The 26,734-nt window shown below is 42.0% G+C and overlaps 1 protein-coding gene across 1 annotated transcript in view; it reads left to right on the top strand.

Moving 5' to 3' along the window:
- Positions 1–2,236: 2,236 nt before the first annotated feature.
- Positions 2,237–26,734, top strand: part of T265_11655 (hypothetical protein) — a gene marked incomplete at both ends in the record, with an annotated part of 27,078 nt that continues 2,580 nt past the window's right edge. Inside the window, 12 exons of the mRNA XM_009178366.1 lie at positions 2,237–2,347; positions 3,941–4,054; positions 8,037–8,291; positions 9,861–9,926; positions 11,569–11,721; positions 14,710–15,009; positions 16,365–16,501; positions 19,939–19,999; positions 21,744–21,955; positions 22,689–22,878; positions 24,658–25,001; positions 26,105–26,258. Of these exons, the coding sequence (XP_009176630.1) occupies positions 2,237–2,347; positions 3,941–4,054; positions 8,037–8,291; positions 9,861–9,926; positions 11,569–11,721; positions 14,710–15,009; positions 16,365–16,501; positions 19,939–19,999; positions 21,744–21,955; positions 22,689–22,878; positions 24,658–25,001; positions 26,105–26,258 (2,097 nt within the window). The remainder of the gene's footprint in view (positions 2,348–3,940; positions 4,055–8,036; positions 8,292–9,860; positions 9,927–11,568; positions 11,722–14,709; positions 15,010–16,364; positions 16,502–19,938; positions 20,000–21,743; positions 21,956–22,688; positions 22,879–24,657; positions 25,002–26,104; positions 26,259–26,734) is intronic.

Here is a 26,734-nt window from a genome sequence, read left to right as displayed (position 1 = left end):
TTTCAATCATTTGGCTTCAACCTAGGTAATAGTGTGCGAAGTTTTTGCCCGCTACTGATTGATTGGAGGTATTGATAATAATTCAGTGCCAGCCTTGTGTTGTTTGTTGGTGTCAGGCCATCGTAAGTTAACAAAATAAAATAGATAGCACACACCATGAATGGGATCAAATGTTATCGGACATTATAAGCCGTGTGATGATTGTTTTCCTGTGGACCGAAGAGATTATGCTGAAGCTATATACAACTTCAGTATAACACCACTCCTGGAATCCGTATTGTCGGCGTACCATTTTGTGCCGGATGTAGGGGATAACGGTTGGAGTTACGGGAACTGATGATGAGAAACAACATAAATTTAGTGAAGTTCAAAAGGAATCGTGAAGGGTCCCTTTTTAGAACTCTCAATCCCATTGACTACCTATCACGTGCTTCTGTGTCATTGTAGCATAGAAGGAACATAGAACTAAATTCGCGAACAAAAGTTAAAAACAACTTCCCATAATGACGTAGAAAAGGAATTCAGGACGGTGGTTTGATTGAGCGTCAGGTATGAAGGATGTTAGTGCCCGTGAGCAGAGCCAATAAGCCAAGGAAGTCGAAAGTCATTGATAACGTCCCGAAAATAGTTACTATAGAAGTATTGTTCCAGAAGTGTGTACTTAAACCTGTGCAGATAAAAGTCACCTGAAGGACATAAAATACAACGGCTGTTCTGGAGTCATACAGTACGTGCAACCAAAAACGTTGCCTCAATGTCGATAAGCATAAGAGTAGAATAAACAGACAATCAAGAAACTCAAATAAACACAAAAATTAGAAGCAAGAAAACTTGCTTGGTACCTGTGCACTGTAAATGCACTGATTTTCAATTAAGGTGGTGCCTCGTGAAAGAAAACAAATAATAGAAAAAAACAAGAAGAAATGAGCAACGAACATTCCTCCGATGGTTTATGTTTGGTTTTCTTTTAAATAACTACACAACTTACTCAAGAACTGGTAGTGCATAACAACTTAGTATCCGATGACAAAACGCATTGTCGCCAAAAATAGAAACACGGTAGAAAAACGCTGGTGCTATATTGCAACACAATTGTGTCGGCTGACTGTAATTAATTCTCATAATGTGAAGAATAAAACTGGACTGGGGAGAAAGGACCTGGGGCTAGCCTAAAACAAACATCCGAGGTGGCAACACCTCCAAATCTCAGTCAAACTATCTGGATAGTTATTGACAGTGTGAATGCTACTAACATCGGATAGCCGCTATATCGTTCGGCGTCTTCAGCCAAGCAAAGGAAGGGACAAGTGCGTCTGGTCCTGAAAGGTGAATGGCATCCACCGCACCCCAGTCTTTTTTCAACATCTTTTCTCCTCTCGTGATATGTTGTATTCTCTTAATCTCTAGGTTTCCACTGTTCGGAATTGGGTGTAAAAATCTACGCTTTTCTTGGAAGATTACATTTTGGCCTGTGTAACGCGAGGCATTTTTACCTCAGGTTGCACTGCTGCTGAATGCGTTGTTTAAGTGAAGCACCATTCAATTCGCCGGGCACTTATATTTTGATCCTCATATTGCAAATTCATCCGATTTGAGACTTGAAGATATCCCAGTTTCCCCACTCGAGGTGACCAAGAATCGCAGTCATCCAAAATGAGCTACTGTTTTTCTAGTCCTGTTTGATTTTGTAATGGATTCGGACAATATATCTTTATGGAGAAAACTACAAACTAAAGAGACATTTGGTGCTGCTGAACAGCGTTATTGTCAAGAAAGGTCGCTGTATCTCCTGATTGTTCCCGTCTGAGGAGTAAAATTGTCCTCTGTATGACTGCTTAAAGATGATTGTCAGCGAAATCGATTACGACCTGAATATAGGCCTCGTCACGGAATCCTTTTCTTCAAAGAGCTAACGTACTACGGGAGATTCCCCCACAGAGAAGCGCATTTAGTAGGACAGAGGAGTATTTATTTGTAAATATCAGATTTGTTGGTCATTTGGAGGTGGACGTCGGCAAACGTTTTTTGAGCCAAGCGACTGAACCAAGGGATGTTGTGTGGTGCAATGGTTATAAAATTAGTGGATCAAAAGCAAATTCTGACAGTACTAAACTACTGTTTAACAAGCATTTTAAGTAATTACTCATATAACTTTTCTCAGATTTGAGCCCCTAGACGTCATATGAGCGAGTGTAATTATTTATGAGCTTCATTCTAACGATGTATTTTGGAATATATGCCTCAGAGCTCATGTGGAAGGCAAAATTCCAGTCAGTCCTGGGAAGAGGACCGAGTGGAATTCGTCAACATTCCAGCGCGTGGCAAGCTACAGACCCAAATATTTGAGGTAGGTTTTCGAAGGATACTTCAATAATTAAATCTTGCTGCATCGTTGTATACCGATCTCACAATTTGCTGTTATGTTACGCTAAAGGAAAGGCATGCTAAAAAGGACTTACATTAATCAAATGATAGTTAATCACGATAACGATGATTACCATTCTGGTCATAGCTCTTCAATGAAAGGCTGACATCAGATTCACGGGTACTTGAACATAAAAGCTAATTTGATTCCTAAAATTTGGTCATAGGAAGGCTTTCACACTTTGTGCGAACGATAATAAGACCTGAACAACCCGTCGCGTTGAACTGAGGACAAAGTGTGTGTTAGCTATCACGTTTGCCTTCTATCTAGTGCCATTTGTTCCGTCAGTTTTTACTGGGTCAAAAAGCTGGACAGAAACGTCATTAACAGCAGGCGGTGCCACTAAAACTCAGTACAGAAAATTCACCCACCATGAAATCAGCCAGTACGTTTCTCATCCCTACGTTCGGAAGGTCAAATCCATTGTTGTGAGGCTTTCCCAGTTTCAAAACACAGAACTTGTAGACAGGTTTATGACGCGTTTTTGACTCTCAGCTTTTGTACACAATAGATTGTACGTAGAAATTTGTAAACGATGGTAGTTTCTTCCATTATAGTTCAGAAAATACCTGTTAACCGGAGGTTAGAATGGCTAGGGCCCAGTCCCGAATCAGTGCACTGGTCTACCACGGTTGAGGTGGACTTTTTGTCCTGATTGACAGGCTAACATTTGGAAACATTCTTGTCATCGCTGGACAGTATTTGATTTTTGAATATTCCCTCACAGCACCTGGTGCGAGTAACACCGAGTTGGTCGAAATTCTGTTTGGTTAGACGTCTATTTACCTGATGATAGTAAACTGGCTTTCATTGGTATTAATCTGACCTGTTCACAATGAAGACCGCACTGTGAGAAGTAACTGTCAGGGGCTTCTCAAAGTCAATAGCATACTAAATGGACAAAATTCACGTCAAATTGCAAACAACCACGCTTCCGGAAATCTTTTGTATTGGCTTATCTGTTATTACGTGTTACGTGTGCTACTTAAAATCATGCAGTAGCTAAACTGGAAAATGTTTTTAGTCAGATGGACTCCCGTTCTCTATGGATGTGAAACAGGCTGGACGCTACAGCGATCAGGAGCTAAAATAAGGAGTTTTACGTGCAGAACAGTGGGAATTCCTGTTGGGATAACTAACCGAGGTCTTTCAGTGACACACTTAGGCATATTTTGTTGGTATGAAATAATGAGTTCTGCCACGCGCTGTAGCAGTTCCACTTGTATCCTTAAACACAACCACGTGGATAATTCAGTGATGCTGTTAACAAAATTCTTTTTTCTGTAGTAGGCGCAATTCAGTTATTTAAGCATCCTGATCTGTGATTATTTTACTTCATGCAGGAACTTTTGGACAAAGTTACACGCAACAACCACCACTGAGTTGTTTTTTCGGGAACAATAAGGCTACATTGCACTAGAATAGTTGTAGGTGTCATCCACCCCCTAGTAATTTATAAAGCAGGTGCCATCCTTTTTGCCCTACCTCTGACATCTAATGTTTCGGTTCCGACAGACAAGGACCAGGGTTCATTGCTACTTTGATCCAGAAGAGGCTACGTGGTTGCGATTGCCAATTGCATGGGAACTATACTCACCAGCCGCTCGGCATTTGGTAAATCTTGTGAAGGTAACCCTCTTTCACCCTCGCTTTGTTTGCTTACTTGAATAGAATAATAGTTCGGTTTATCTGTCTCAATCTTTTCACATTTAGGAGGATCCTCGCCGATTGTAACAGTCTTTATTTTCAGAAGCGCTGACAGCTTCTCAATAGACCCGTTTCAAATAATAATATTTGGCGCCAGCTTATACGTTCAAAATGTTTATCGACGGTATAAAGTGGTATAAGCCCGAAAAGTTGTGTGAAGTTTTGCTCCAAAAATAGCTGAATTGTTCGAACGGTAAATGGAGAATGCTAAAAACCATTCTCACGCCGGGTAGGGATTCCTAAAACATATGAAAAGTTTTAGTGTTCAGTAAGCATAAATTGATATCCTGGACTGAACTGATGTTACCACTTTTCACGAAGGCGGCGCATTTGATGTGGCGAAACCCTACTGCATTTAGTAGATTGCATATTAACTAACTGATATCTGACGCCTGTCAACATTGACTGAACCATTGATCAACTTCCCATACTTTCCTTTGGCATAAACAGCCCCGTATTTGTTATTTTATTACTTAAAAAAAGCAGAGTGACCGGCTTTATCACTTCTGTGAGCTTGGTTATTAGACCGGGGCGAGATGGCTCAGTGGTTAGCGTGAATTCACTGACCCGGAAGAATCGTGGTTTGAACCCGACCTCTGCATCTCGACTCCTACTGTCTAGACTTGAGCGGCCTGGCAGCATCCCAGCCCTCGTGCTTCCTTCGGCTGGCATGGCAGCGAAAAGGCGTTCAACTGCACGAATCTCTTTATTATTATTAAGACTTCATTGTACCCACCTACGGGCAGGATGTTGTCTTATGAATCAATGAACTCAATAATGAGTCGACCAGCTTATGGTTGCACAATAAACTCGGAATGTTTGTTCGCGTTTTCTTTCACCAGTGAATGTCGAAAATCAATACCTTCCTTCGGCTGGCATGGCAGCGAAAAGGCGTTCAACTGCACGAATCTCTTTATTATTATTAAGACTTCATTGTACCCACCTACGGGCAGGATGTTGTCTTATGAATCAATGAACTCAATAATGAGTCGACCAGCTTATGGTTGCACAATAAACTCGGAATGTTTGTTCGCGTTTTCTTTCACCAGTGATTGTCGAAAAATCAGTACCTGACGGTTGTCAAGGTCACTGTTAAAGTATATTTTAAGCTTGCACTTGATATTCTCTTTACAGTTACTGTAACCTTGAAGCCAAGAGAGAACGTGAATCGTATTCCCATCGTTCCATATTCATAATACGAATCAGACTGTGTACAATGAAACAGATGTTAATGAGGCCAACACCGATTTCAGTGATCTTGTTTTTTCCTGAGACCAACTCGGTTATTGTCTACTCAAAACAGTGGTACATTTCCCAGCCAAAACTCCGGTAAATACCCTGGTTCTAAGTAGGTTAGTTTTGACAGAATGCTATAATGATTGCAGTTTTTCGTAGCTCAATTCTTAGATCACCGTGGGTGACTGTCGGGACAGAAGTAATCAGAATCACAAGGAAAAAAAGAAACAAAGATTGACAGGCATGCATCGGTATGCGGTATTCCTGTTCACTTTGTCATGGTGTCACAGTCGCCTATATGTCGACTGAAGCCGAAGTCAGCTCCTTTAGCTATTGGTTCATGTTAATGAACCTTGATTAAGCAGCCGAAACAGAGTGACTGTCGTTTCGGTTGACGAAGGCAGGCTGTTTGTGAGCGGTCAAGGTGTTCGCACAGCGTCGCTCTGATTGTTTCATCAGGCTTGTGCAAATTGGTAGAATCCCGTCAAGTAAAACCCTATAGTCTAGGCGTGGCTACGACTGAATCTTTTTGCAGCTTCTCGAACGATGAAGTTTGAGACAGGAGGCTCGAATATCTTCGATGTTCAGCATCGTGCTCACCTCTTCTATGCAGATTGCACTTCTATCCACAGAACGGATTCCATATACACAACCAGTGTGATCACTTGGGTTGATTGAATTTTTAAAGTGTACTAAGTCATCATCAGAGTCCGTAACATCAGTGTTGACACTGATGCCTCACTGCCGTACATCTGACTTTATTTAAAACAATAAAACTGAAAGAGGGAAAAATTGCGTGAAGGAAAGACACTGTACTAGCCTGCCTCAAGTATTCTAATGTACCTACACCTACGAGCCACCCCTCAGACAATCTGGAAAAAACTGACAGCACAAATGTCACTGACATCGATCTGCCGCCATTTTTTACAAGCGCAGAGAGGATCACGAGAATCTCATTCTGGAGAGCAGACAACAACAACAACAACACTTAAATGATTTGTAATGTCTTTCGCACTCCTTTGCGAGGAAAAATGTTTTCCACCTGGGAGTTTTCGTCATTTCGGAGGAGAACACTACATGGAGAACACCGATAATCGTGCTAGACGATGTTATTTTGGCATGCGTAGCACATAGACGATCCAGTGAAGCTGAAGGTGCTGGACGTTTTCTGCAAACGAAGTACCTGATGCGCAATCAATACCTGTTTTCTAATCACTCATTTACTAACCCATTGAGGCCATCCAAAATCAGCAACACTTCTGAGGTATTGGTTTTCGAAAGCCTCAAGGGGCCCCACACCATCTGTCCGCAGGGCATACCATACCACAATAGAGCTCTTATTGCGACCCTGAAGACCCAGTTAGATTTACTTTTGACGCCATAAGTGAAGCAAATTAGCTTGTGACATTCGTGCAACGACTACATCAGATATTTCAATACGTGGCAATACAAATGCCGATGTACTTCTGCTTGAATTGCAAGTGACTCTTTCAGAGATTGCGCGCTCTGAAGCATGACGTTGTGCTTTGTGGGTATATTTCGTGGGTCAAAGGATGGAATGAAAGTGGTCAGTTCTGTATTTGTGTGGTCAGCGTACCGAGAGCCTGCCAATAGTGTTGCATGTTTTTACGAGGTGTTTATGATAGATTCCTTTCATCGGTAGGTTACCTGAACTGCTGATAGAGCGTCATTGTTTTCCAGGTTCAGTCTTGTTTGTAACTGGTCGAGAGCCTGTTCACTGAAAACAATCGGTCGGTCATTCTGCTACAGCATATTTCTGATGTCAGAAACCTTCGCAACATGTCACTTTTACCTTTGCTTTTCAAAGAGCTTATCAATTTTCGTCTAATGTTCAAAGGATGGCTTGAAAATTAATCCAGGTATTTTCCATCATGAGTCGGACACATCGAAACCTGATTCATTGCCTATTGAAAGATAGTCCCAAAAGATAAGTGTACAGAGAGCACTTTCAGTTTCTTGAACAAAGCTTACACTGTTGCAAAGACATCTCAGGAGATGTAACTGGCCGAGTGAAAATCTCGTTGCACAATCACAAAAGTCTGCGACTAACTCTTTGTTACACGTGTGGGAAATGACTCATAATCAGTTCTTCTAAATGTTCGATAAAGTTATTTGCCACGGTTGGTGCAACTAGACAGCCCATTGCTGCTCCATTTTTTTTCTGCACAAGCCCTTTGTGAAGTCTGTAAGTCTGAAGCTCTGTAAGTCGAGGGTAGACTAAGCTCGACTGCAGATACTATTTCCGTCTGTGGCAAGTTGGTGCGTGTGGCTTAAGATCCGTCACTTTCTAACAGGTGATGCGAGATTCCGAGGCTTTAAATGGTAGGCACACTGGCGTATGCGAAAGATCTATTGAAACTGAGGAAAGTTTTGTTGTTTTGTAAAGTTTTTCCTAATAAAATTGGAGGGATATCTAACGTCGCTTGCCAGATCATTCTGGAGTAGCTGAATAATCTCGGTTGGAAATTTTTCAAGTCGGTGTGGTTGTATAGTGTGGTTGTATAGTCCACTACTGTTCTGATTGGTTTATTCCTTGTGAATCATCGATGGGCCTTGAAATTTAAATGCTTAGTTGCTCTTAGGATTTAAAGAAAATCTTCGACTTGGTTTTGTAACTTTTTCCTTCTTCTTATCTAAACCTCTGTAGGATGTATGCCCTGGTTGGGGGGACGACGCAGACATTTTGGCAGCACTGCGGGTGAGCAATTACAATGTTGACGACTGCGTTAACACCTATCACAGTAGTGTGGGTAGAGAAAGCAGTTTTTCGGTGCAAGGAGCTTCAACGAGCAGGATGGGCAGCAGTCCGATTGCACGACAAATCAGCTTCACACAAGATCGTGCATCACCAGAGAATGGTGATAAGGGATTAATTCAGATAACCAACGAAGTGGGAAGTCTGGTAAGCTATTTTCTTAATCCGTATAATGAACATTATTAGAGTATAGGTTGGAAAACTGATGACACAGTCTCAACGTCAATTTTTCTGGGGTTGGTTGCACATCTAAGAGGTGGAGATGGGTGGAACCCAACCCTGGCCCTCCGACTGCTACTTTCTAGACATGGGCATCCTTAGCTCTCGTACTTCCTTCAAAATAACCTGGCAGCTTTGAGACAACGGAGTATCATAGGTCAATGATTAATATAAGAGTGCGAGTGCTACAAGGTATAAACGGTCCCGATTGGAACGCGAATAGCAACGGTGGTTTGTGCTCGTATATTGCCAACAACAGATCATTCGTTCACTGAGAAATTCAGTTGCCTTATAAATAGTTTGGAATGCTACTATCTGACTATAGGTCATGATTTTCTGGGCCTAACAAATGAGCAAACAAATGTGTCTAACTCACAGATGGAAAGCTGTTGTTGGCGGATGATCCCGGTTTAGAAAATCNCCTCCTGCTGCTGAACCATCGTTAGAGAAGACACCTTTCACGAGTTGGTTCTCGACCGGAAATGGGGGTCTAAACACATACTTCACACTATGGAAGGTTTTCGTCGATGCGCTTCTCTAGATAAGAGTTACGTTTCAAGTTTTGTCCCGAAAATATGTTAAGTCTCCACACAAACTTGGCTGACGCACGAATACCACTCAAATCCTGTGGTCCAACTGTTTCTATGGAGAGCATACGCCGTAATAGGTTACAGTGGCTGCAATGGACACGCTAACTTCCATACTAAATGACCTATAACAAGATGATTTATCCAGCTGTTAACAGTCCTTGACATAGGAAAAGTAGAGGACGATAAATCCTTTGGTTTTCCAGTTGATGAATCTCACTTGATCTGTCACAAGTTGCATACCCGATAGCCGAAACAACTTTTGTGGATTGAAAATAAGGAGGAGACACCCCATCCAATGCTCCTTCAATCTTACGATTTCGAGATTGCCTCACCTCCAAACGGCCTGTAAAAGAATGAACCGAATGGCACATTATCAGCATCGTGATATGTAAAAAAGCGAAATTTTGATTTTGAAATTGGCCAGTATTACAACCTTTCCAAACAATCCTCCGCGTTTCCCGATACCGTTTAAAACATAACTAACCGCGAATTTTCATCATCCGTTGTCCATTTTAATATAAGTGGAGTTATTTTGTCCCTATAAGCGTTTTTTCCTCAGTTGGGAATGCACGTGTGTAACCGTAATAAGGCAAAACGGCTACTCCACTTTGAAAGGTCTAACTCAAGGAACGACTCAAAAGGGGCTCCTGCTGCCGGGTGGCCATTTCTTGGAATGTCACAACTGAAATAGGCTTGTCTTTTTGGCAGTGACTTTTTAGATGAAAATAACCTTATTGATAACCCTGGTCTCTTATGTTTGTCTGTTATGTGTTCTTCTCAGAATGCTTCGCTTCGGACCAGCAAAATTTCAAGGTGGGAATAGCCCCCCTCCTGATACACCATCTAGAAAATCAACCAAAGGGAGATGCAGAGTAGTTAATTTGCATCCTTTGTTTTTATTTTGCAGCAACAACAGCTAACCGACGTGCTCATTGAGTTGTCCCGTGAGAAGAGCAACAACGAACGGCTTAGAGTAAGCTACTGAAAATCTGTTTGAAATATTCTTAATTTTAGTTTGCGACTTTGTATAAGTTTTCCAAAACCTTGAAAACCATAAGAAAAATGAGTGTCAATAGGCAACATTACGTCATTTTTACCTTCCTTATGAAGCCAGTAACAAAACCATCGTTTTCTAAGAATCTAAAAAAAATGCAAAAACCTGTACAGTGACGTTGAAGATATGGAAGAAAAAAGAAGACTGATGATCGCATCGAAATATATCAATAACTGTTTTCAGATATACAAAGCACCGTGACACCATGAAACTATCGTACTGCAAGTTTGCTGCAGCCAGAGAAATCGGTTGTTCGAAAATTATACTGCTACTAGACGAACACGCTTCAAAGCAGCGAAATAAAACACAAGAAAGACGGAATAACCTACAAGACGAGTGAGTGAATCAGAGGAATGTTCAGCGCTGGGTCGGTCTTTAAGCTTTGGGTTGATCGCTCGTCATTCTTTCTTCGCAACTATGTCCTGAGCACTCAGTGATGAATAATCTGACGTAAAAACCTGCTGCGAGTCCCGTATCAGTACCTTAGACAAAATGCAACTTAAAACGAAAGGATTCTAAGGAGCTGTCAGTCTCAAGGCTTTGGTTTCCAAAACCACATCTGCCGAATCAGCTGTTTTCCATGGCAGTTTATTTTCTCAAGCAATTTTCGGTAGCGGAAACGATTCCGGTTTCATAATCAATCTCCGGTTTTAGTCTCATCAGATAGGCTGAGATTATCGTCCTTTGAGACGGAGGTATGAAACCTTGGAGTGAATACGGCATGGAGCAGCATTCTGGAGGTTTCCTTCTGAGAGATAAGCTCAAATTTTTAATTAGGCTACCTTCACTTACGCTTCTTTGATTATAGTTATCTCTACTCATCTATCAGAAAACCCTTACATTTTCACGATATCATTATCTTTTGACTGTGTCTGTGTCAGTACTTAGCTAGTGATACTGATCACTCTCTCAACAAAATGCGTGTCGCCCGATTGTTGATGAAATACAATCTTCCCTCCAGTTACGTTCTCTGAAAACATCCCTAAATGAAAAGATCGCAACAAAGGCGCAAATTTGTTCGGGAAACACAGAATTATCACCCTCTCGGAGGAGACAATTATTTCCTGCGCCACTGCGTTAAAATCGTTTCAGGACAGACTAGCCAGGTATACTGCAGCTGATGATAATTCACTCCAGTTGATTTATAGGAGCACGTTATCATTATCTAAACATATCTAATACGTGAGTTGGTACTAAGTCATTTGCATTGTTAATGGTTGTTGTACCGGGGTGAACTTTCTCAAAATGCGGAGTTTTGAATGAGCGCCTAGAAATACACAGTATTCAAGGAGGTGACTACTTCTACCGGGAACATGCATAGCCATTTTATTTAAACCTCGCCAACCATTCCAAAAATTTCATTGGAAACAATTTCAGTCTTGAAACATTTCAGTTTCACTTATGTAAACTGGATTGGTGTGAGCATACCAATTTGGTGTTACGGGAGTCCAGTAGAAAATTAACGGTAATTACCAATTCGTAAGCAACATAATAATGGATCAAACCACGTTTGGAAGAATGTGGAATACAAGGCCGGTGTCCTTACTATTTCCTTTTGCAGCGGATGCTTGAGAGGAAGGAATCGGCTGAGCACGCATCAAACACCATACAATTGCAGTTTGACCACACAGTCCAGCACGTCAGGAGCTGCTGCCAAGAAGTTCGGGATATCCTTCATGGGACAAAGCACTTCGTTCAAGATTTTGTGAAAACGGTAAGAGATGTAAGATGAATCGCGGTCAGAGAATTCGAATACACTTTTTTACTTTGGATGGGTTTGAGAGTGTGATGTCGCAAAGCAGACGTAAAGCAAAGCGAGAAAATTGATTTTTGTGTAGGTCATATGAAACTTCTGCTGAGTTCTGCTTAAAGTAATGTACCTTGTTTACAAAAGGAGCCCGTTATAATCAGATGAGCTGCTTAGGTTTGCTATCAACTAATGGGGAACACAAAGCTTATGACAGACGTTTTTTGATATAGAACAAATTCTTCTATCCATTGTTAGCCAGATCACTCGCAAAATTCAAAACACCACCTAAAACAAAAATTGGCTCCTGGGTTGAGTGTGAAATTTGATACTGAAAATCAAGCAGTCAAATCGTGGCACATCCATCTGGTATGTCCCGAAATGGGCGGAACGCCTAACGCGTCGCTCTCCTAGGAGCTTTTAATTTGTGCCCATAATAAGAACGCGGCTCTTCGTATGCATTGAGAAACGATAAGAAACAATTCTGATTATTCACTAGAGGTCAGCTGGGAAGTGCTCGCCAGATGCGCCCGCAGAATGATATTCAGTCGTCTGTGTGGACTGTACACCCCATTTGAAAAATGGGATATCGATAAACAGCTCTTCATGCCTACTTGTTCGTTTGAACAGAAGAACGTTTGTCATTGTTTTGTCTTGTTCGTCTTGATATTCTTTGGAGGCATCAGTTCAGAATTCATCAAAAATAACAGCTCTCAACATCGGGAAAAGGTCGTAACCGACCAGGACAACTCTCATGAGCATCGATGTAGGTGAAACAAACGAACCTATACCCGTGACTCCATCCATACTTTGGCCTGCTGGTTAGCTTACTCTCCTTGCAATGAGTTTTTCCTCATATTTTTTACAATGACCAATTATAGCCATCCTTGACGATACATTCGGCCCAAAATAAGGTTCCCAAATAATCCAGACAGTAGTTTTGTCAATCAAATGACATTTATAAATCCCCACAATCATGTTGTGTAGATTTACATCTCACAGTCCGGAAGGCATCCGGGAAGGTTATTTACAATGTAGAAAAATTAACCAATCGTCAGTAATCTAGAGAGAATGAGTTAGGTCGGTACCAGACCAGGAAACCGAACTCACCCAGATTTTATGTGTGGTTTCAGGTTCATTTCGTCAAGTTATAGGCTTTTTTGATAAACAGAGATGAGAAATTGGTCCTTATTATCGTAATACACTTTATTTGAGTTAAAAGTCACGTCAGCTGTTTGCTTGAACAAAATTGGTCTGATTATTCAGACAATGACAAGGTAGTGAAACTGATTCTGGAGGGTCTTCGAAATCCCATGTTTTGAATCTTTTCGCTCGAGAACCTGGTTAACCTGGTAAGTGCAAACAAAAATTTTTAAAAATGGCAGGAAGCGTAAGAATTACTAGAAAGATTGACCAAGGTCATTAGGTTTTTTGGCATGTGTTTACACCCGCAAATATCAAAGTCCTGCTGCGGAACGTACAGCCTTTTAACATATCTAAAAATGTCAAGGAGTACTACTAGATGCTCGGAAGACTATACGAATCTCTGGAGTCGCACTAGCTCTGACGGTAGTGTGATAATCAATGTATGAGTGTCAAAGGCCAGAATTAATTGTTTGAATTTGATTCACCTTCTGCACCAGAAAGACTTAGCAAATAATTCATCCAGCAGTTCAAGCTGAGGTGACAATGCCTTGCGTTACGCATGCCGAAATGCAGTCTTCCAAGGAGGGTGTAGAATTTCACACCCCATTCCGAATGGTGGAAGCCCAGAGGTGAAGAGGAGAACAAAACATACCACAAGAGAAGGAAAGAGTTTACAAAACGCCTGGGTGCTGTGGGTGCCATTCTCCTTCCAGCACCAGACGCACTTGTCCCTTCCTTTGCTTGTCTGGAGACACTGAACGATTTTGTGGCTAAAGGAGTCAGTGGCGGTTCATGTTGTCAATTTCTATCCAGATTGTCTCACTGAGTTTTGGAGGTGTAGGCACCTCGGATGTTTGTTTGAGGCTAACCCCAGGTCCTTTCTCTTCAGTCCACCTTTACTGTTCCCATTATGAGAATTAGTTTAAATCGACCGACACGATTGTGTGGCAACAAAGCATCAGTGGACTTCTATTGGGTTTCTGTTTTCGGCGATAGTGCATTTTGTCATCGGATACTAAGTTGTTTTGCATCACCAGTTGTTGTGTAAATTGTGCAGTTATTTGAAAGAAAACTAAACAGAAATCATCAGACGAACCACCTTCACAGGTACGTGGCCTCGTTTTCTTTCACGTCACTGCCTTATTTGAAAATGGTTTGTTTACAATGCACAGGAAACAAGCAAGTTTTGTTGCCTCTGATCTCTTTTACAAATTGAGGAGCACAGCTACCCGTGGCGGCCATACTCAACTGTTCATGTTTTTGTGCATGACAGGTATACCGAGATGTAACGAATCAGATGGTAATGTGATAAGCTCGACTGGTGGATGCATGTGTTTATGTGGGGCCACAGAATCAGCATCCACTACTATCAGTCGCCTGCATACGACGAAGCAGGAAGCAAGCATGAGAATTTTAATACCAGGAGTGTAAGACCTTTTGCTACATCGTTACAGGTTCTTTATGCTAGTAGTAGCTGATAGTGATACTGCTGACAAGTTTAGAGTTCAATTGGGCGAGTCGAATATATTGCGTCAAGTAGTGTGTTAACATCAGGTAGGTACTAACATCAGCCTACTTATAAACGTGACAAGCGTCGAAAAGTTAAAAAGTTCCGAAAAACTGAGTGCGGAAAAAATTGCTGAGATTTTCGGAATATCCTGGCCTTTTGCCAACTTAGGATACTGTGGAGATGGATAAACCTTCATAACTCTCTGCCAAATGGGCTATTCACACTGAAGACCGTTAGTCATTTGAGATATTTCTCTGCACAAGCTATTCACTCTAATCGTCTGCTGTTCCTTTCTTCAGGTGGCTTCTCTCGTCAAGCGTTCACACAGCATATACATGGAGCAAACAAAGAAGTTGGTAGAAACTCGTGCCTTATACCGTCTGGAAGCTCAACAGCGCCGACTGACTTATAACACCTTGATCGAACTGCGTGGGAATATCCGTGTGTTTTGTCGCATACGCCCGATCGACTGTGATAGTAGTCGGCGTTGCTGGCTTCAGACAACGGACGCTGGGGAGCTAGTAGCTCATCTTACAAGTTCAAACAAACGCCGGTTCCAGTTTGATCACGTTTTCCATGTGGAAGCTACACAAGAACAGGTGAGATTGGCAGGTGAATCTCTTCCGGCCACAACGGGTCGGGTGTTCTGATTTTAGCGTGTATTAAAACACTGACTACTTTTGCACCAGACGAAAGGAAGGTTTACAGCGTAGACGGTCATAAACAGGTACAACTGTGACTCGTGACAACTCAGGCCTGAGTTATGCGGTGTTTTTACACCATAAGTTTGAGTGTGAAGTGGGGCACTTCGAATGAACCATGCGATAAGGCTGACATTTCTCTTAATCTTAATGATATTTGAAGTCCAGCATCTCCTTGGGTGTATTATTACATGGAATACACCCCTGAATGTCTTATCCAACGCGAAATCCCGAGGAAACAGTAAGATATGAATAACATCAAAGCAACCTTGTTCGTTCACTTTCAACGGCTGATATCGTCAATGGGATAGGATATTCTGGCGCGTCCACATATTCCGCCTATAACTGTCCTTTGACTACGTTTTAGATGATAGTGCCGAGCAAATACGTTCAGGAAAAGTCAACTAAAGACGAATTTGTACGTAGTCATGTGTGTTATGGCGACACAGAGGTTCTGGTGAAGGATTTTCCTCAGTTAGATTGACTACATCATTCTGAATTGTCTGGGTGTAACTAGGCCCATTGATGATCAATTCGCAGTTCATGCGAGCTTGTTCTATACACAAAATTGTTGGCTCCGAAGTCGGAATTTAATCGAGTACCCGTGAGGAAGCCACCACCTCTGCGTACAGACTTTAGACTTGTGTTACCCAACAGTCAGTCCAGTTAGATCCCCAAAACGGTATGCGAAATCCTAAATGACAAAATTTTCCATTTTTTAGCTGCACATGTGTCGAACAGTTTTCTCCCCAGTCAAAATTGCCAGTGTAATTCAGATTCAGTGTGTTCGCACTCGTTCACAGACGTACCTGGATGCCACGCTCCAGGTTGGTTGTAAATTTCTGCATATTCGAATCTAAACGAGAGAGATTTGGTTAAAGATTTCAAAGATAAGGGATTTTTTCCACACGTTTGTTGAAGACGAATGAATTATTCCATGTCGGTCTTCCAAACCTCAAACAAGTATCTCGCCTGAAATGAATCTTTCATGCTCAGACAGTCATTCTTTGTCTATAAGAGGAGAGGTTGTAGAAAATGAGAGATCTGCTTAGCAATTACGATGATTTTCGGAATCAAGTAAAAAGCCCAGATCGCAAATGCTTCTCGTGAATGCCGCACCTTGAATCTACGGTACGGTCAGGAGACACCTTATCGTTCTGACTGTTTCATTCAAATGTCGCCGTGCTCCAGAAGTATTTTCATTCTTTCTAGGCGGTGTCCGTTCCCATCCATAACCCATCTCGCTGTTCCAGGTATTCGGTGAACTAAGTGATATCATTGCATCCTCTGTGGACGGATACAATGTCTGCATTATGGCTTATGGCCAAACCGGCAGTGGGAAAACGTACACTATGGAAGGTCCACCAGACAAACCTGGTGTCAACATCTTGTAAGTCAGTCGTTGTGCATATTTTACGTACTCTTTTCCTTTGGGATAACACAAAAACAGACTGAACTAGTTGCAAACAAAAATACCTAATAAGGTAAATTCCCGGTCCTAGAGAATCTACATACAATTGGTTCTACTTTGGGCCTAGAATGGTCAGTGATTTTCAGATCTTCAATGGTCCATAATACCATACGTTACAAGCTATGGCTCACGCAGCCAAGTGAACGTACAGAAATAATTTATTCGAAGTCATGCCACTTCCCCAGATCTTGAGGTGAACTCTCTCCCTCTCACCAGAGATAACCACTACCTCCAAGAAACCCACCTTTACTCTTATATTGAAGATAAAAATTTAGCAATGATGTAGTATATTCTTCTGATGATCGTACCAATTATAACGCGGTTTACCGTTCAAACTCTAGTAAACTAGTTTCTACCCGATACCTTCCTGAATTCTCAAAGATTTGGAACCCTATCGTGTTGCGGCGGTTGGTATATCTCAGAATTCCACTGACTTATACTGGAGAGTGTGAACACAGGACCTACACACTCCCTAATATCGTGCTGGTGAGTGGAGAAACGTCCCAAAATCACAATGTTTTGTACTTCAGGTTCACGTTTTGAACAGTTGTAGCAGTCCTTTCTTGAAAATGGATTGCCGTGACATTAATATGCCGACCGCCTCTGTCTTGACTTTGAAGTTTCGAGTCAAAAGGCCTCTGCATAGGTCGATAGTCGTCTTGTTGTCTTGGGTTAGATATAATAGGAGTAACGCAACCATACATATAACCACGGAATACCCAAACAAACGTGCCTTCAAGCCATGGTTTTGAAATTTTGCTGAAATATCTATTGTTTAGACTTCTAGTTAAATTGGTCAGCAAGCTGTTTCTTCTTGCGCCTTGATCACCTAAGTGTTGATCGTTTGCCGCATTTCAGAAATTCAAAGGCGGGCATAATGATTAGGCCTACAAATCACTTGCTCTCTGATGATACCGATGATGCTAGCTTTCGAAGTCCTTTTACTTGCTCGAATGGACACCCGGAACTATCCAACTTCTTACCTCTTGACTGTCCACTTCCAAAAATACCGTTTGAAATACTCATTATCACTTGTTTATGGCGCTCACTTGGGCTTTACCAGCTCGTAGCTGCAGGTCAGATTAGGGTCTTTTGCACGAAAAACTAACTAATAACTTGTCCACCACGTCAAACTCACGGCTGTTGACATTTACAACGCACTAGTAGCATGTGTTAGTGTTGACGATGTGGTCGGGTAAGGGCAAAAACCCCAGAAAGCGAGCACTTTATTGGTACCCATTAGATGGACGTTGATTATTCGTGTGTGTGTGTGTGTGACACTGTGATCCTTATGTGATCCGTTTAAAACTGTAACCCCTGTACCATGTCAACCAATATGTGAGGTTGACTAATCTAAACTAGCTTCAACTAGCTACTGAAGAATTCACTAATCTGAATACTGCTTTCGCAAAGGAAGGTATGAAATCTTCTGCTCTGAGCGTTGCTTTTTTCATTGGTCCCCCAAACCAGATGCAAGTACACAGCACCCATCTACTCGACATCGTTTGTACAGATTGCGGTGAAATTGCTCACTTAATTCCCCTTCCACGTGGCTAAAAACTACTCAAGATGTTAAACGCAACTGATCTGATTGGTGGAACTGCTGTCATTTCCCATCTGAGCTACTGTTTGTTGCTGTGAGCTTAGCTGGTATTGGATAAAGTTCAGAAAGGGTTCCGTGTCGGTCCGACCGATGGTGTCTTACTAAGATGTAATGTTCCGATGTGTCTGTCCTTCATTGTTGTCGCTTGTTGTACGGTAGTGAAATGCCAGCATTTCTGTCGCCGTGTTACTGCTGACAATGATATTGAACAAACTTGGTTTGTGTCCATGTTAAGTGCCCAAGAACCCAAGTTGCCTTGAAAGATTCCGCAAAGCATCTGCTCGCAGAACTTCACTTAAAAGTTTTACTTGTTTTCAATTTCACAGATTCTTACTAACTTCATGCATTTCATGGGTTACCTAACGTTTTTAAAGAAACTATGCACTAATTTTTTCCCATCTAATGGTTCTGGTCCAAACCGTACCAATGCAGAGTTGAGACATTAAATAGTTGCATTCTAATCATATCACTTGTAATTCCAAAGAGAGCGTTTTTATCTATTTTGAAAAATGATCTTGTGATTGGTATCACTGTGCCATACGAAGCAAACGGAGAATTGGTGAACATCAGAATTGTGCCTGTCAATTTGAGGTGCTCATGCGCCTGGAAATCGAAAGGGCACATATGTATGGCAGTCCGAATGCTGTTGAACATAGCACTAACAATGCTTGTATCTCACTTTTCGCGAGCCTTTTACACAGCGTTTCGCCATGATGTTGCGCCAACAAATAGACGTGTGTATTTCTATCCTCCAGAAAAACCAGGTCCTTCGTTGAGCAGCTTGGTCACGGTGTACCAGACAGACTGCTGACAGACTGCTACAGTTTGGCCTCAGTCACTTCCAGAAGTGTATGATTAATCGAATGAAGTACCAAGAACGGAGTATGGTGTTAACAATGATGGCCTGAAAAGCTTGTTTTATGGTCAATACGGAGATACATTGCGTAAGATTTGGAAGTCGCGTCCTTGTTCCGTGGTATTAATTCTCTAGGTCATCGATGACAAGAGCGAACTCAATTGAATATTCCCACAAGTACTACTTGGAAAAACTGAGCTATTATCAGGCCTCCTACCCAGAGTTACTTTCAAAAAGTAACTGCTAGACCTGTTAACTGACGTTAACGTGGGAGCTATTTCAGTCACAAACCAGTCTAACTGTGACTAAATCAGTTTCACTCAACCTCCCATTGAAATCTCCTATTCCACCACTTTCATACTTACCAGCGAATTTATCTCATCCTACAACGTTCTTCAAAGTGCAACATACCATCACAGTATTATCATGAACTGTTCAAACTAACCACGGATGACAGAATCTGTTTGTTACCTCTTGTCATGAATTCCATCAATAGGTTTGGGGGCTTGAACTAACTCAACGTTGTTTAGAGTAGCCAATCCAAAAGCCCGGTGATGAGAAGATAATATAAAATGCAGCGTTATTCACTCATCTCACTAAATGAATTTCTGTGCTCATGCCAATTTGGAAATCAGTGTGTCGGTTTTTGACAGACCGTCTAACATGATACACCCATAAACACCAACCCGCGGAACTTTACACAGTCGGACCACTTCGTAAACTTGGCCTCCCCAGACGTTGTTGGTAGCCCTTACTTACATATGAGCAATTTGTTGACAAGATTTGAACCTTTGCGCTTGCTATAGTGAACAAGTTGGCCCTAGTCATACAATAGTTAACACCTATTGACTAAAATCTTTATCACAAGTCTCAAACCTGACATTCATGTTGTATCAGATCGATACGCGAACTACTTCGAATTGTTCATCAACGTCACAAAGTGGATTTTCAGTTAACCGTGAGTTGACTGGTTGTTCCACCCATCGTTTATTCTCACAGTTATCAGTTTAAGTTTTGGAAAGTTCTCACTTCTCCATACCGGGCGCTTCTTAGTGTCCGTTTTTCAAGCTGTTCTTACAAGCTGCTGTTGAACAACTACTTGTAAAAGAACAACATACAATCCTGTGAGTGACATTTGATCCAGTTTATCAAGTTGGCGGTGGTTCTATGTCTGGTAGATATCTGACTTCAATTCTAAATTGTTTCGTCATAACATGCAGCACAACTAACCTATAATGTATAGGCCCAGTCAATCTGTATGACCCGATGCAGTCCGAAGGCCCAACACTGCGATTTACATCAGCAATGTAGCTTGGTTGTAAGGTTGAAATGGCTCAAGACAAACTGGACTACTGGGTCGGTTTCCTAATAACTGACGACCAAATTGTTCGAAGGTACGGATAGACATGAGTGCTATGGGCACCTTGCTTTCATATTGATTGAATGTAGCGTATTGCTGGAAGCCTTTGAACCGAAGTGATTTCATTTTTTTTATCATCGTCGGGGAAGGGACGTGTGATTCCATTTACCCACTATCCCGTGTCCTACCAAATAACTGTCCGGTCGAACAGGCCTTGGTGCAGTTTGTGGGTGATAAACAATACAAAGAATATCCCACCATCGTATCCGGTGAGATTCGCCTTGTAATTCGCCTAATAGTGTAGAGGTGTCATGGACCGAATTCTCCTGGATACATACACATAAGTTAGATATTATTAGTGCACAGGTGTTGATAGCCATAATACAAATCAGAAGGTGTATGTGTACTAATAGAAGTTTTTAACATGGTTGCGACACGTATAAAAATGAATACAATGTGAGAATAGGAGCAAGTCAAAAAGGAACTTATCGTAGGTGAGAGTCCCTTGATGAAAGTCCGGACGTCGGGAACGTGTTTTTCTCCACAGTTCTATTGCTACACGCGCTCCATGGTTGTCCGTGGACTTGTAGAGAGGTTGACGTCCTGCTCTCTGCGCGCGCGCGAGTTTGTGTCCTGACTGGGTTCGGTTTCCCTTTATGTAGGTCCCAGTGCGTATACGTGGGCGCGTCGGCACACGAGTGGTAACTACGCTGACTGGGCGGTGCAGACAGTCGANGACAATCGATGTCCGATGAGTCAGCTTAATGCGACGTGTTTGTGCGTATGAGAGAAAAGACAAGCCTCGCGATCCAGTGAGCGACTGTGAGTTGAACAGTCAAGTATGTGGGTGACTGAGTCGCTACAATATCAGGATAAGAGGTAGGAACGAAGCTCGAACTCAGTGTCTTTGGCTCCCCAGGACGCTGTTCGACGTCGCACACATTCGCGTTAGGTACACAGCAAAGCTACGTATTTCAAAAGACATATCCTACTGATAGTGAAAAGAAAAACACATTTGAAAATAAGTTGAGTGAGTGGTCCGGCGAATTTTTACGCAGTGCAAACGGTTACTTTAGGATTTACACAACCATTGCGGTTACATAATTGCCCGGTTCCCGTTTGAACACATGGTTCTTGTATTATGTTCGAAATGTGTTCCTACTTTGTAAACTAACCAATTGCAATCAGTGAAGCTTACAAGAATGGTGTGAATTATGTCAGTATGAACGTAGTGGAGCTGATTCATCTCTTCATGAAGGTTACCCGATTCTCACAGCATAGCTCAGTTGATTCTCAACCGCTTTTATCGCCAAGTGTTTTTCATGGTTTAAAACACAAACAGATGAGTATTCTGGAAATCTACAACGAGAATGTGGTGGATTTGTTGAGTCCAGCGAACTCGTGTGAGCCTGTGGAAATTCGACACTCCAACCAGTCTGTCAGCATCGTTGGTGCAACATGGGTTCCGGTAAAAGATGAAGTGGATATGCATAACGCGATCAGTATGGGGCAGCGGGGTAGACACGTGGCCGAAACGAAACTCAATTCCAGCAGGTATGAACGGTGTTGAAATGTGAACTCCTCAAAATTTTAGATCGTTGTTTTTCAGATTATCTTTTTCTTTTGTCAGCGGGGCGAAATTATTTTTGATGTACATTGATTGTATTTAGTTCAGTTCAGTCCAGTCGGGTTTCCTGCCTGTGAAGTGATGTAATCACACAACATCGGTAAGAAGACACGGATGTCTTAGTTATGTCTACTTAAGTTGAGGAACTTTGGTATAGTTTATGAAAAGTGTTTGAGTGTTTACTAATAAAAAAGTCAACTGAACAACTGTATAGTAGCTAGGAAGTGCTGTATTTTCGGTCGACTGGAGCCGTTCTTAAGTGAACTTACGAGGTTTAGTTATAAACTTGACAATCTAGTATAGTTGGACTCCGCCCGTCCATAGTAATTTTTCTGGTGATTCCAACCGGAAGAAAAGAAACCAAAAACTGCGATATAAGGCCACAGACTCAGGGAGCAAACTCTGAAGAGCTTTTAGTACGATTCTGAGTAGCTGGTTTCTTTTGTGAATTGCAATTCCTGCTATTCATATCTGTTGACATCTTGCGATGAGCCAGATTGTCCTTCTCAGACAGATTTGGGATCAATAGAAAGGACAGATTCTGTTCCGGACTGCTCTTTTCGAGGTTTGTATATTCACGAGATTTTCATAAACTCAACATTCCCCCATGGCGTAGCACGATTAGAACGTCGAATCACAATTTCGCTATTTACTTTGCAGCTCGCGCTCCCACCTCATCGTTTCTGTTTGTGTGGTTGGGACGGACAGAATCTCTGGAGCGGTTAGTCGTGGGCAGCTGACGCTGTGCGACTTGGCAGGATCGGAACGAATTGAAAAATCAGGTGTGACATCGGGCGAGCGTTTTCAGGAGGCCACCTACATAAATCGTTCTCTATCTGCGTTGGCTCAAGTAAGTCTAAATTAGTGAACTGCCGGCCCGCGCGAGAGTCTTTGTTCAGCGGTTTGGGATTTCCCCGTGACCCTGAAAGAATGCTATACAATTTGCAAATGCGTAATGCACTACTCATAAGGTTGCTAGAAATTCTTCGACGACCTCATGAGTAGCGCATTACTTACACGTATCGCGATATATCAAATATCGTAGCAACTGAAACATACCTGGTGTAGCACATTCAGTTGCCTGAGTGTATTTCTCTATATAGTATGCTTAACGTGGCCTTTTTTTATCAGTCATGGATACGAAAAATTCCGTAGCTAGACATCTTTTGGCGGTGAAAGGTTAGAAGTTTTGATTGGCTGACGACAAACATTTCTAGAAAGTTTTCTATTCTCTTTATTTTAGACTGAAGAATAAAGGGAAAATGTGAAAAAATAATTGAAACTGGCGAATTCACGCTAATTGTGGAGGCATTTGGATCAGTGCAGATTAGAAAAAAGTTAATCTCGAGAGTGCATTCGGTGGGGTGATAGAACAGGTTCTTTATCAATACCTCTCGAACCGTATATCCTATTGCAAACGATTGCCAGTAATGTTGCACTTTAATACTGATAGTAAAGTGACGCCCCTCTGCAGATGAGGGAGAAAGCACTCATTAGAAGTGGTTACGTTAAGGGCCCTTCTAATTCTTGGAACTTGCAGAAGCTATCTTATAAAGGATACTTTAATTGACCCCACATTTCCTGTCCGGTACTCAACCTATTATCCGTGATTTCCCGCGGAATATCCATCACTTACTTTGCGGACACGTAGTAGGTTCATTCACCCTTTTGCACAACCGTGCATTAACACAGCGCAGTCGATCAGAAGGCAACCTCATAACTGTATTCTTGACTGACCAATTGATGTTTCATGATTATTCAAGAGATATTAGAATTTTAAGCTCAATCAATATCGTACTTTTTGCACGCCCATAGTCTCCGAGGAGTGAGGGGGATTATTCACTTATGGAAAGCTTTGGATTAGTTTGTTACATTTTGGAATCGCGCAGCAAACCGAAGGAAACTAATGATTGTGCAGAAATTGAGATAAGATCCCAAAAGTAACAATATCCTTTCCAGATAACTTCCTCGTAATGTGTGAATCTGGCGTTTCAAAACGTTTGAGTTAAAACACACGGGAAAAATGTATTCAGTATTGACCCATATGGTGTGCAGCAATAATTCATTTTCTTCAGGTTTTGTCGTAAAATTCAAACCCTTCGTCGCAGACGGGTTTCAGCAGCGGGCGTCCCCCCCAGTTATCACAAGCGAAATATATAGAAAGTGGTAGCACTCTATCATACCTTCAAAGCGACTCTCCTCTCATACGGGATCACGAGTCGTGTGCTTATTTTACTTCCACTAATAAGCTCCATGGAAGAATCATTCTGCATATGGATGTTGCATATGGATGTTTGCTTGTAGTTCAGATGTCAATTAACGAACGATCTTTTTTTAGTATAAGTTGATTTAGCTCTGTTTGGTGTATGATGTGGAGCTCCTCCATATCCTGATGAGCACCCATCATTTTGCGTACAATGAACTGCCTTAAAGGGTGGTAGTTACGGTTTCAAAACTCGGTTCGCTTGCACAGTTGAAAAAGGCATCAAGATGAGCATTTTGGTATTCAAACAAGGACACATCCATCGATGCCAACTGATTACGTTTATTCATAGCCACACCACTCTCGTTTGAACAGTCGCGTTCCTGTGCGATGCAATGTTTGAATCGATCGTCACAACCAGGACAGTTACTGGGTCGTCTTTCGATGAGTCGGGCATACCAATCACATCACTCAATTGTGAACACGTTCGCCTGTTCGGACGTCATAATTCAGATGCGTCCAACGTGCGTTGGTGGGGTAGTGGTTACACGCCCGCCTCGCACGTCAGATGTCCGGGGTTCAAATCCCGGCATGCCCATTGGATACGCACTGCTGATGAGCACTAATAAGAGCGAAACTCGAGTCCAGTGCTTCCCTTTGGTGTGGACTCATCAGAACAATTACGCCAGAACAGGAATACGACCGTTCAAACGAGAGTGGTGTAACTACGAACAAAAATACCTATCCCACAAAACCCCAAAATTGATTACGTTTGGTCGGTTTACCCAGTAATTTTGTGCCTGCTAATCTGACTGTTGGATGTGAACGGAGATCCCGGATTATCACGGCCGTTGTAGATTTCCGGTAACTTGACTTACAGGGATCGAATGAAATCAAAGAATAAAGATAAAGTCAGAACTACTTGCCTGAATAGGAGTAGTTTGGTCAGTATATAGAATCGAATCGAACATAGAATGTATTGTGCGCTTACCATTGACTACACGGGGACGGGGCAGTCTGAGTGTATGGCCAGGGTGGTGTTTGAGATTTCGCTTGTTTGTTTTGTTGGAATAAAGGCAATCTGGCTAAATACTGAAATGAACTCACTTGACATGATACCTTTTCGTTAGCTAGACTGATATAGTTTTTACATAAGAAATGCAGATAAAATAGGAGGCATAAATTTCTAAAGGCTCTTGGGTGTTAGAGCACATGCGTGGAGCAGGTGGGACGAGAATCTCCGAGCAGTATTTAAATGAACAAGTGAGTATGGTCATGCAACACCCGTCTGCTGAAGAAACGCCACCTGGATAACGTGGCCCGATGCCCACGGCTTTGCAATTATGATCTCGTTAGGGGAAAAGCTAGAGCATAGTAGAATCAATGTGGAGGGAGAGCTTGTTCTCCAGGTGAATGGGCGACAACTTTTTTCCTCTAAATTTAACGCATTCAAGGCGGACTAATATCTTCAGAGCTGTTTGATGCTGTGGTGAAAACAAGTGTCCAGTTTGACTTAATCCATGTTTTCACTGTTTGTCATGGACCAACAAGATAACGGCTTAGGAACAATGCAACACTGCAATGTTCAAAAGTCCCGATTCATCTGTTTGATAACACTTCATTATGTGTTTGCCCCAAAAGGTACTTTACAGACCACTTTCTTATGGGCCAAAAAAACAGGGATTAGCGGATATACACTCATTTGCAAACTAATTTGATTTTTCGAGAGACTCACCTGGAACCCAGCTGAATCTCTCGTTTGTGATGTTTCCAGGCCACTGAATGTGTTGCACCAGGCCGCCTCATGTTTCAGTCGCTACGATATTTGAAATATCGCGATACATGTATATCTTCGTAATGTACTACTCATAAGGTTGCTGAAAATCCATCGACAGCCCACGACCGGTTTCGCCCTTCTTGAGGTTCATCAGATATTCGCACTCTCCGAGTTTCCGTCAACCTTACGTTCCACTTGGAACCAAAATGTACGAAATTGGCGAAATACACTCATTTGCATTATGTGTTGTGTATGTTGTTACCTCCTGAATTGCGAATCCTATGTCACTGTTTGAATCTCAAATGTTGCTACTGTAAACAGCGTTCTGTATCATCTATCCTGCGCAGGGGTCCATCGAAAAAGGCGGATGTTACACGAATAGTTGGAGGCGTATGCTAGTTACGTAGTTGAACCTAACTCCGCCTCCATTCGGCAGTATGACATGCAGCAACATACAAACCTCTATTTCCCTAATTGGGCTCAGATCGATTGGGTTTATATTCCGTCTAATTCCTGCACATGTACAAACCGTAAGACTTTTAACTTAGGCCATTTTACCCGGCCAATAAACCCGGTTAACAGTGTTATGATGTCCGATTGCTTGGCCTTTCAGTTCCCAATGTTCACTCATACTGTCTGATAGATTACTTCCGGTTGTAACATGCCAAGGCAAAGCCGACGAGGCCAACTCAGTTTCATTCTCGTAATATACAAAAAGGTAGATAT

Source organism: Opisthorchis viverrini, assembly GCF_000715545.1.
Source record: "Opisthorchis viverrini unplaced genomic scaffold opera_v5_538, whole genome shotgun sequence".
NCBI lineage: Eukaryota > Metazoa > Platyhelminthes > Trematoda > Opisthorchiida > Opisthorchiidae > Opisthorchis > Opisthorchis viverrini.
The sequence above is the reverse complement of the archived record's forward strand: the minus strand, read 5'-3'. Positions and strand labels throughout refer to the sequence as shown.